General features: G+C 47.5%; 2 protein-coding genes across 2 annotated transcripts; one reads left to right on the top strand and one right to left on the bottom strand.

The window, feature by feature from the left end:
- Positions 1-7,113: 7,113 nt before the first annotated feature.
- Positions 7,114-7,822, top strand: LOC119293484. Its single transcript, XM_037571952.1, has one exon. It carries the CDS (start codon positions 7,183-7,185, stop codon positions 7,594-7,596), a length of 414 nt encoding a protein of 137 aa, XP_037427849.1. The 5' UTR covers positions 7,114-7,182; the 3' UTR covers positions 7,597-7,822.
- Positions 7,823-8,223: 401 nt separating this feature from the next.
- Positions 8,224-11,138, bottom strand: LOC119295523 (bifunctional bis(5'-adenosyl)-triphosphatase/adenylylsulfatase FHIT-like). The gene is made up of 4 exons (XM_037573953.1): positions 10,864-11,138; positions 9,254-9,400; positions 8,698-8,796; positions 8,224-8,603 (listed from the first exon to the last, which is right to left on the bottom strand). Exons 1-4 carry the CDS (start codon positions 10,975-10,977, stop codon positions 8,481-8,483), a joined length of 483 nt encoding a protein of 160 aa, XP_037429850.1. The 5' UTR covers positions 10,978-11,138; the 3' UTR covers positions 8,224-8,480.
- Positions 11,139-11,568: the final 430 nt, after the last annotated feature.

Raw genomic sequence — 11,568 nt, 5'->3', positions numbered from 1 at the left:
AGAGGCGAGGGAGGCCACCGGCTTATATAGCCTGCATCGTGTGTACGCGTGGTGGGAGGGAAGGCGTCGCCGTGCCGCCCGTGACGCGCCGCCCGTGAGGAATCAATGGCAAGGCTGACCGGTGGCAACCTTGCCATTGATTCCACGCGGGAAACCGAGGCGTTCTGATGACGACGAGGCGCGTGTCGCTGACTCGGCGGGCCCGCGGCTCTTTAGTGCCAAAACCGCTTGCCCCGGCGCCCCCGGGCGCCCCCCAGCGCGCTGGGTTTGGTCTAGGTCTGCCGGCGCTGATTTCGGCCCAAGCCGGCAAAAACGGGCTCCTGGGGGCGCGACTGTGCCGTTTTTTCGGCGCCGGCGCGAAAAAATCGCCTGGGGGGCCGTGTTGGGGGCGCGGCTGGAGATGCTCTGATGCCATTGTTTCAAGGGGCTTGTTGGGTGTCTTTGTTGTTTCTATCACTATGGCAAGAATGACCAATGAAGGTTGGTTTGGTTGGCGACGCTCTCCGGTTGGTCCGTTGGACTAGGTCAATGAAAGGATTGCGACTTTATCATGGGAAGCTTGTCGGCAAAAACGGGAGTTGCTTAGTCCTCTGGGCTTTTGGTTGGCTCTTTGGCATAGGCCGACAGATTTCATGTGACATTTGCTTGGTGGGGTCTTGATAGGTTGTCCACGATGAAGTCGGAGTCGCTTGTTCGAGAGAAGTGACGACGATGACATTGTAGGCAACCTTAATAGTGTCCTCTTCTTGGCGATGTATGTGGGTCTTGTGAGTACTGAAGTCAACCGATATGCCATTTTTTGTTCTGTAAATTAATCGGTCAACTCTTTTCTACCTTTTTAATTGATCGAAGCCATCAGAAACACAGCTTCAAAAGAAAGGACACCTTAAATCTCAATTTTTTTTGGGAGGTTCCTTCTGGTTAAAGTAATTGAAGTTCTAGGTTTGTCCTAAATGAAACTTCATTACGTTTCCATTAAGCTTTACTGTCTACTACAATAAGTTGTGCCCGACTCCGGCGATGGAGGGATGATGACGGCGGCGTGCCTTCGGCTCGCTTCAGTGCTTGTAGTCGTCGCTAGATGGTCTACGGATCTGGATGTAATTTTTATTTCTGGTGTTCGTTGTACTGCCATGATTGAAGATAATGAAGGAAATATGCCCTAGAGGAAATAATAAAGTTATTATTTATTTCCTCATATCATGATAAATGTTTATTATTCATGCTAGAATTGTATTAACCGGAAACATAATACATGTGTGAATACATAGACAAACATAGTGTCACTAGTATGCCTCTACTTGACTAGCTCGTTGATCAAAGATGGTTGTGTTTCCTAGCCGTAGACATAAGTTGTCATTTGATTAACGGGATCACATCATTAGGAGAATGATGTGATTGACTTGATCCATCCCGTTAGCTTAGCACTTGATCGTTTAGTATGTTGCTATTGCTTTCTTCATGACTTATACATGTTCCTATGACTATGAGATTATGCAACTCTCGTTTATCGGAGGAACACTTTATGTGCTACCAAACGTCACAACATAACTGGTGATTATAAAGGAGCTCTACAGGTGTCTCCGAAGGCACTTGTTGAGTTGGCGTATTTCGATTAGGATTTATCACTCCGATTGTCGGAGAGGTATCTTTGGGCCCTCTCGGTAATGCACATCACTATAAGCCTTGCAAGCAATGTGACTAATGAGTTAGTTGCGGGATGATGCATTACATAACGAGTAAAGAGACTTGCCGGTAACGAGATTGAACTATGTATTGAGATACCGACGATCGAATGTCGGGCAAGTAACATACCGATGACAAAGGGAACAACGTATGTTGTTATGCGGTTTGACCGATAAAGATTTTCGTAGAATATGTAGGAGCCAATATGAGCATCCAGGTTCCTCTATTGGTTATTGACCGGAAACGTGTCTCGGTCATGTCTACATAGTTCTCGAACCCATAGGGTCCGCACGCTTAAAGTTTGGTGGCGATCGGTATTATGAGTTTTTGTGTTTTGATGTACCGAAGGTAGTTCAGAGTCCCGGATATGATCAAGGACATAACGAGGAGTCTCAAAATGGTCGAGACGTAAAGATCGACATATTGGATGACTATACTCGGACACCGGAATAGTTTCGGAGGGTTTCGGGCATATACCGGAGTACCGGGGGGTTACCGGACCCCCCCCCAGGGGGGGTTATTAGGCCTCATGGGCCCTAGTGGAGAAGAGGAGGGGCGGCCAGGGCAAGCTGCGTGCCCCCTCCCCCTCTAGTCCGAATTGGACAAGGGGGGGGGGCGCCCCCCTTTTCCTTCCTCTCTCTCTCCCCTCCTCCCCCTCTCCTACTCCAACAAGGAAAGGAGGAGTCCTACTCCTGGTGGGAGTAGGACTCCCCCCTTGGCGCGCCCTCCTCCTAGGCCGGCCGCCTCCCCCCTTGCTCCTTTATATTCGAGGGCAGGGGGCACCTCTATACACAACAATTGATCATTGATCTCTTAGCCGTGTGCGATGCCCCCCCACCATATTCCACCTCGGTACGTAGCGGTGCTTAGGCGAACCCCTGCGTCGGTAGCATCATCGACATCATCATCATGCCGTCGTGCTGACGGAACTCTCCCGCAAATCTCTACTGGATCGGAGTTCGTGGGGCGTCATCGAGCTGAACGTGTGCTGAACTCGGAGGTGCCGTACATTCGGTACTTGATCGGTCGGATCGTGAAGACGTACGACTACATCAACCGCGTTGTGCTAACGCTTCCGCTTTCGGTCTACGAGGGTACATGGACAACACTCTCCCCTCTCGTTGCTGTGCATCACCATGATCTTGCGTGTGCGTAGGATTTTTTTTGAAATTACTACGTTCCCCAACAGATGAATAGATTGAAAGTTTTCCCGCAAAAGAAAGAAGCTTATATTAAAATATATTAACATCTACACACCAAATTTTCTTCATTCGATTCATTGTAAAATACATTTTCATTTTTTTAAAAAGGGAATATATTAATATCGCAAAGATACCAATTATACCCAGTCTCTGCACCTACAAAATGTCACAAGACATCCAGGATGCACACAACCAAAGAAAAAAAAGGAAAAACAAAGGCCCCGCCACAGCGATCAACTCCTCTCAGCAGTAGCACACCAACCACCAACAAATACAACACCCAAAAAACATAAGAGGTCTCCAAAAGCAACGCCTTCAAGAAGGGAACAGTGCACAAGCGCCGTCGTTGCCCAATACAAGATCTAAGGTTTTCACCTTGAAGGTAGTCCGAACTCTCAAAACAATTCCTTCAGCAAGGCAATTGCCATGCACAACCAATGAAGGTCAGACCTTAGGTTTTCACCCTAAAAGTCACGACTCGGCACCCAAAGAGCACCACCAAAAATGAAATATTGTAATGCTATCGTCCCGACTTATCAGTGCTGCTTCTAAGAGTTATCAAACACCTGGTTGACTCCATCGCCACCAAGGCACTGTTCGACTAACTGATCCTCCGATCTCAGCCACCATGACCTTCTCCATCGTCGTCTATTCCATGGAAATCGAGAGCCCGACATGCCCCATGGTATCAACAAACTCCAGAGCTTCGTGATGCCCCCTCAGAACCTCGTAGGCTGATCTGGACATGCACGACCGGATACTGTCCGATCCAGATCTCCTGGGCAAGACCACTGTTAACAGTTTCGGAACCCGTCAATGACCATATGGGGGCGATCATGCCGAACGTTGTCGTGATGCAAGCAGAGCACGAGGACCGCCACCTTTATTCACGGCAATAGGCCCCCACGCCGCCCCGAACTAGCCTGCCGCCGCCTGGCTAGCCACCATCAGCAACACCAGGGTGCCTACCCGATGCCGTCAGTCCCCTAATCGCACCACCGTAGCCGATGTCAGATCTGACGATAACCGAGATCCATGGCCACCACCTCCACCGGCATCCGGCAAAGAGCAGCGGGCACGTTGGATGCCCGCGCGATACGCCGGAGCCGAGCCCGGCCGCCATATCATCGCAACGCGGTGCCTGCGCACGGATCAAAGCACGCCGACTAGATCCGTAGTGGTGGAGAGCAGCCCGTGCCCATCACGTCCACAAGAGCACCCGCGCGACACTAGTCGCAGGACCGAAGCGCTCGAGGAGCTGCCGCCGGCGTCACTCGGGACGAAGGTATGACGATGTGAGGGGGAAAACGCCCGCCGCCACGATACCAGAGCGCGGCGCGGCTTCACCGGCCGGCTATCCGACGGCGGCACGGCGTGAGGCAGAGGAGAGGGGGGCGGGCGAAGGTGGCCGGTGTTTTCCCCCGAGTCGCCAAATGCGGGTGATGCGGGGGCGGCGCCTGGGTCTTCCGCCTCGTGGTTTTCATATATTGTAGAATTTTATATAGGTTTTTCATAGAGTTGGTCAAACTTAAATAAAAGTTAGATAGAGCTTCAACTGTTTTGTGTGGAAGTAGCTTCTCTCGGTTTTTGACTGTTCACACAAAAGCAACCCAGACGGGCTCCTCAAACGGGCCTCAAACGCTCAGGCTGACCGACACACCTCATATCTATCCCAAATCTGGGACATATATGGGGGCGCCCGGACGCGTCTGCCACGTCAGACCCGACAACCCTACCCCACCATAAATTGCACCAAATCCGCCCCCTCGACCTACCGGATCCATTTGCTCTCTCATCTCTTCTTCCTCCTTCACGACAGACGTCTCGCAACTCCACCACCACCCTTGCTCCGCTATTGTTCCGAGCCTCTGCGCCGCCAGTACCGGCACAACTGTCCTCTGTCCCGTCCTTGCCGCCGGGGTACGTCTGGCAACTCTCGGGCCGCCCCTTGCGCTCTATGTGTTCGACACATTCTCCGACCCAGTTTTTTGTGATTTGTTTGTAGGGAAAATGATGATTTTGATGTTTCATCGGACGAGGAGTATGGATCGACGAAGCTTGATCAAATGATTCAAGATGAGTTCTTCGATTCATTGTATTCAGACGAAGAAGTGGACATGATCATGCTCATGAGCATGCAAGAGGAAATGGATCGGTAAATATTCTCAACTTCAAGGACTCTATTAAAGGAAGAAGAGTGATCAATCAGAATAGGGTGTCTGGAGCACGGCTACTGCGCAAGGACTACTTTGCTCTGAAAGCAACTTTCCCGGATAATCCATGGTTTTGTCATGGTTTTCGCATGCGGAAACCATTGTTTTTGTGCATTGTGGAGGGAGTGGAGGCACATGATGACTACTTCAAGCTCATAAGGGGTTGCTGCTGCCAACTTTGTTTCTATGCTAAGTAGAAATGCACGGGTACTCTGAGGATGCTCGCAGTTGGTACTGTCACATATGTCGTTGGTGAGATGGTCCGGATGGGGGAGAGCACATGATGAAGACTATTGTCAAGTTTGCCCGCACCATGGTGCGAGTGTTTGGAGCCGAGCATCCGAGAGAACCAAATGTGCAGGACACATAAATGTTGTTGGTTATTGAAGAGGTCTGAGGATTTTCAGGAATGCTCGGATCAATTGATTGCATGCATTGGCAATGAAAGAACTTCCCCAAAGGTTTGCGAGGAATGTATCAAGGTCATACCAAAATGGCCAACATGATACTTGCAGCAGTGATATCACATGACTTATGGATTTGGCATGCTTACTTTGGAATGCCGGGTTCTCACAACGACATCAACGTGCTTCAACGATCTCCGTGTTCAGGAGGCTTTGTAATGGGGAATCACAGTCGTGCAACTACACTGTCGGTGGTCGTGACTACAATATGGGATATTGTCTTGTCGATGGCATCTACCCTCACTGGGCGGCGTTTCTCAAGACCATATCCAAACCATATGGCAGCAAACAAAGCCACTTTGCATCAATGCAGGAAGCAACTAGGAACGATATGGAGAGGGCATTCAAAGTGCTTCAAGCTCGTTGGGGAATTGTTAGTGGAGTTGCAATGATGTGGGAATCAGAAATTTTGTGGCAGTTGATGACATATTGTGTTATTTTGCACGTTATGGCTGCCGAGGATGAGGGTGATGGTGTTGCCCAACCAAATGATTTTGAATTGCCGAGAGAAAAGTTCAAATCCCGAAAGATCAAGATGCAAATCAGCTTATGAACTTCCTGCAGATGCATCAGAACCTTCGAGATCATCATGTGCATGCCCAGCTACTCAATAATCTTGTGAAACATATGTGGACCTAGAATGAAAACCAAAGAACTAATGTTTGAGTTGTGCACTTAAAATAAATTTTATATAAGAACTATCTATTTTTGGTACCAACATTTGTTATTCACGTGCGACATTGTGTACTCCCTCCGTTCCCAAATATAAGTCTTTCAAGAGATACCAACAAGTAACTCCATAAGAAGCGAAATGAGTGAATCTACACTTCAAAATATGTCTACATACATCTATACGTTGTAGTCCATTTGAAATGTCTAAAAAGACTTATATTTATTATTTAGGAACAAAAGGAGTATGATGTAGTGTATGGATTTGCATGGATTGAAAAGTCCGGATTTAATATACGTGGATGTCGGGCAGGGGCCGTCCGAGTGCGTCCTCCGACGTGACGTATCCACGGATCGTATAGGAGGCCGGATTTGTCGGCTGTAGACGCTCTAACACACCCGAAATGATCTCCTTGTAGTACATGTGGAGTTGCTGCCCTGCCAAACTCCATTTGCCCTGTTTGGATACTCTAACTCAGTTAGAGGTTAGAGTTAGATTCTAACCCTGAACTAACTCTGAACTAACTCTAACCAAAGAGGTGTTTGGATGACAGGGTTAGATGAAGCGCGGATATGGCCAAGCGCCTTCACGAACGTTGTGAGAGGGAGGGAGGAATAGGACGAGAAGCTTCGAGGAAGTGTGGAGGGATCTGCTGCGGAGAGAGCGAGAGAAAAATGTGTTTTTTAGTGCTCCTGAGAAGACTAACCCAAATAAGCACCTCTTGGGTGGGTTAGATTTTTAGATGGGTTAGATGCATCTAACCCAATCTAACCCTCCTGTTCGGATACTTTTGGGTTAGTTGAGTCCAAACTAATGCAAACTAATTCTAACCCATGAATCCAAACAGACCATTGTCACTTGGCTAGTTGGCTAGTCCCCAAAAGGGCGCAGCTTGCTTATTTTCCTCTCCTTCCCAGTTTCATCCTCCACAAGCCCACAAGACAAGCATGGCGCACCACGTGCCGTCCAACTCTCTCATACTTCTCCTGGTCCTCGCCTCCATCCAAGCCGGCAGAGGTGCGACGTCGCGTCCATCGCCGGCGCCGGCGGGATACGTGCCGGTTCGCGCCGTGGTGTACCGATCGGTGGCGCTCCCGGCCGCGACGGTAGCCGCCGCCGGGGACGAGGCGCCGGGCGGAGGAAGGTACGAGCCGTTCCAGCTGTGCATGGGGTGCCGGTGCTGCGCGGCGGCAGGGAGCGGCAGCAACGCCAGCGCGAGCAGCTCATGCGTGGACACGCGGTGCTGCTACGCCATCGACTGCAACGTCCCCGGCAAGCCCTTCGGCGTCTGCGCCTTCTCCCCACGCACATGCGGCTGCGGCTCCGACGCCGGCGCCGGCAACAACTGCACCGCCACCTAGGGACACCGATCGCCCTCGTCACCGATCGTCCTCATCAACCTGCTACCTGTTTTCGACATGCTATTACTTTTACTTCGATTTGGAAAAAGGTTATATGCCTACCAAATGGCACTGCAGATATAGCTCACGATTTGTTTTTCATTTCTTTGTACTACCGATGTCAATTCTTTTGGGTACTGTCGAAATAATTTCTACTCGTCTCTAGAGAGTTGGCAGCAGTTGTATTTGACCGATTTTGCCCCCTTCCCTTTTCTGCCGAACAAAAAATTTCGTTGTTGACTCGTTGCAAAGCATCGCAAGATAGACAGGTACCAGTACCTAACCTTCACTTTCCAAAGCACTGACTCTTGCACGCACCCAAGAAAAAAAGTTGCTCTGACTATGACTGCACTTAGATGCCAATACGAGCATATATGAAGCATCCGTCAATAATTGTGCAATCGTGCATGGTCCGTCATTTGATGCCAAGTGGCACGACGACATATGCACCAAATCTCCCATCAAATGCCAATAAGCTCTGGCTAGCACTCAAGCCTCCCTCTGCTTTTTCCAATCAAATATCAAATCTTTTCCTTTCCTTTATTATCCAAAACCAAAATCAATGGGGAAATAAATTTGATTGGCACGTAAGGGAGAATAACCAGCCCAATAGTATATTCTTACGAGTTACGACGAACAAGTGATCTCCCGATACCACTACATCAGATGTGCGATATATTCTTACGATGAAGCAATACCACCACATCAGATTTGGACTGGACGCTACCAGGTCCGTGGAGAATAAGAACCACAACGCGCAATCAAGGACAAGCAGTCACAAGGCTTATTTAGGCAAGAGTGGCAGTGGATGAAAATTAGAGTTCATCAGAAATACATCTATCTGGCTAGGAGAAAAGAGCGAGGTACTCGGTGGCCTCATGAGCCATTTCTTCCATGCTTCTATCTTTTCTTTCGACATCTAGGTCAAGCTTCTCCTTCATTTCCTTCTCTTTCACTTTCACGTCAATCTGTTACAAGGCAAAATGATAAGCCTTATGTCAGAATCAACCAGAAAAGAAAACTGGATCAGATAATATCAACGGAACACCAAGGTCATTTTACCGCATCATATATTTCATCGTTTTTCTCCAAATCTCCTTTCTTCCTGGGGATGACGTGGATGTGGACATGGGCAACTGTTTGGCCAGCCTGAGGACCATCCTGATAAGTACAAATAGCTATAATTCAGCAGCTGCTCCTTCCGCCATTGATTATTGTGACTTTGTAAGGCAAAGGTGAACAAAGTAACCAAAGGAAAAAACCACAGTAGTCAAATGTAACTTATTCCACAGCTAACACATTCTATTTTGTTGTGTACCACACAACAGGAAAATCAATAAGGTGAACCCCTTTAAATTGTGCTACCTCTGTTCCTAAATATAAGACGTTTTGGTAGTTCAAATTGAACTGGCAAAACATCTTATACTCCCTCCGTCCGAAAATACTTGTCGGAGAAATGCATGAATCTGGATGTATTTTAGTTATAGATACATCCAATTTTATCCATTTCTCCGACAAGTATTTTGGGACGGAGGGAGTATTTGTGAACGGAGGGAGTAGAAACAAACTACATAAAATTTGGACGCTGAGCTATTCATCACATAGATATAGACTTTACCTGAATCGCGAATGTGATGGAAGAAGCTTTGTGGTACTGCTCGAGCTTTGCACCAACTCCTTTTGCAGTTACCCACAAATCACTAGTCTCATCAGAACTTAGATCAGCAAATCGTTTCACCACGCGTTTGGGGCACACGAGGACATGTGTGTATTGTCAAGGTAAAATAGTATATACCATAAAACATGTGTTCTCATCATATGAAACTTTAAACTGTAATAGATGCTAAACTCCAAATTATAAATGTTGTGAACAGCTGAATGGCAGGGAAAAAAAAGACAATGGGGTATTACCTCAAGTAAAAGTTATATACCAAAGAAGTGCATATATCAGTATGAATAGGTTGCACACTGGAACTAACTGCTGCATACAACTCAACCATAAGAAGATGAAGATCAATTGGTTGGGATGACATGACATTTAATATTATTACTTTTGAAGAATTAATGACGGATGTTTCAACCACTTTTTATAAGCCACTCACATACATGAAACCAGATTCTAGTATCGACATCCTTGATATATCGATTTTATTTATATATCAATGCAAAAGACTATGAAAATATGTGGCAATATATTCTCCAATTGATAACAAAAACCAGTCATCCTTTTTTGTTAGAAGTGTTTGGACTGTATCCATGAGATTTAGCAGGCATAAACAAGCAAGTGAATCAAAGTAATCGATAGTATGACAAAACCAGGAGACCCCATCCAGGCATGTCCTCATTAGCACTCTCATAACTCTAAACCACAGAAACGTATTTGCCAAATCAAAGGATATGACCTGCAGAGTAAGATTGACATAGATAAATACAAAATAGCAGCCAGAAGTACAAAAGATACAAATCTAAAATTACAAATCGCCATTGTACAAAATGGTAACAGAAACAAATCCACCATTCATGAACATGGTGATTTGTACATAAGAGTCGAATGTGATTGAATGGAATGGATTTTCAATTGTCCAAACAGATAACTTAAATGGATTATATGTGCAAGAACTACATAGGAAGGCACGAATAGGAAAGCATGCATTGCAGGATCCGAAGATTGATGACTAGGAACCCTGTGCCGATAAAACAAAACAAGGCACCGTGAGAGGGATGCATAGCATTCTCTTAAGCAAAGAAAAAAGCTTGACTGCAGAGTACTTAGTCTAATGTTTATGCTTCGGAGAAGGGGATCCATGTGCCCAAAAATAAAGAATGAAACCCGTTCCGCTACTTGTTTCTCCCAGGTTAACGTTGATGCTAAAGAACTGCAGAAGATCTCCATTCTCGAAGCTGGGCATAACTCCCCGAAATAAACGAAATTGGGATCTAATCTATCTAACACGATCCAGTGTGTTAAAATTATTTTCATGGTGGTCTGAAGAGTGAATTTCTCATCTATCATCTGGTCTACACAAAAAATCTTATGTGCCATTAGCCGCATTCGCAAGGGCGGGCTAATTTTTCTAAGCATGTGTCACATGCTCATGCGATTCATCGAGATATATAAGCGTCCTAGCGTGATTCTAAGTCAGGAGCGGCAGACTGGCATTGAATAGTTACAGCAAACAAAACCCTAGAGGCGAGGCAAGGGAAAGGGGCGAATAGGGCGTCGAGACTACCAGGGAGGAGGGGGCGGAGGTTGACCATGGCGTAGGAGAGGGGCGTGGCGTGGAAGACCTCCCTCGCGTCGATCTTATACGGCCCGAACTTGTACAGCGGCGGCTCTTCCATCCTCGAGGGCAGCGCGGAGGTGGGAGCGGGGAAGACGGGGAGAAGACGGAGCACGGAAGGTCGGAAGCGGACGCAGGCAGCAAGGAGCCCGCGGCGGCGGGGAGATTGGGGAGACCGGGAGAGGGCGGAGAGCGCAAGGAGCAGCAGCACTACAGCCGGCCGAGAGCAACAACAGCGAGTTTTATTACTTTTTTTCAGAACAGCGAGTTTTTTTGTTTTTTTTTTTGAGGGAGGGAGTTTTTTTAGATGCATAGCCAGTAATCACCACTACTATCAAACAATCAAACAAAAACAAGAACTTTCTTACGTGCACCCCGTAATTAGCCCCACAACACCGTACGACCCAGCCAACACCACACGATTAGTCCCACTAAACTTAATCTAACGGCTGGCCTTAACTTGATCCATTTTCTATGTGCACTTAGTAATTTAAATTAACTGACCGTACTCCACCGCGGAGGAAAATATGTAATTCCACGACCCGCATCACCCTAATCACGCGACGCGAAAATAGGAAACTAATCGCCCGAGCACATGATGCATCCCGCTGCCTGTTGGGACGCGAGCGGCCGCCGCACGGACGAACCGCGG

The sequence above is a fragment of the Triticum dicoccoides genome, chromosome 4B (assembly GCF_002162155.2).
Source record: "Triticum dicoccoides isolate Atlit2015 ecotype Zavitan chromosome 4B, WEW_v2.0, whole genome shotgun sequence".
NCBI lineage: Eukaryota > Viridiplantae > Streptophyta > Magnoliopsida > Poales > Poaceae > Triticum > Triticum dicoccoides.
This window is presented reverse-complemented; position numbering and strand designations above follow the sequence as displayed.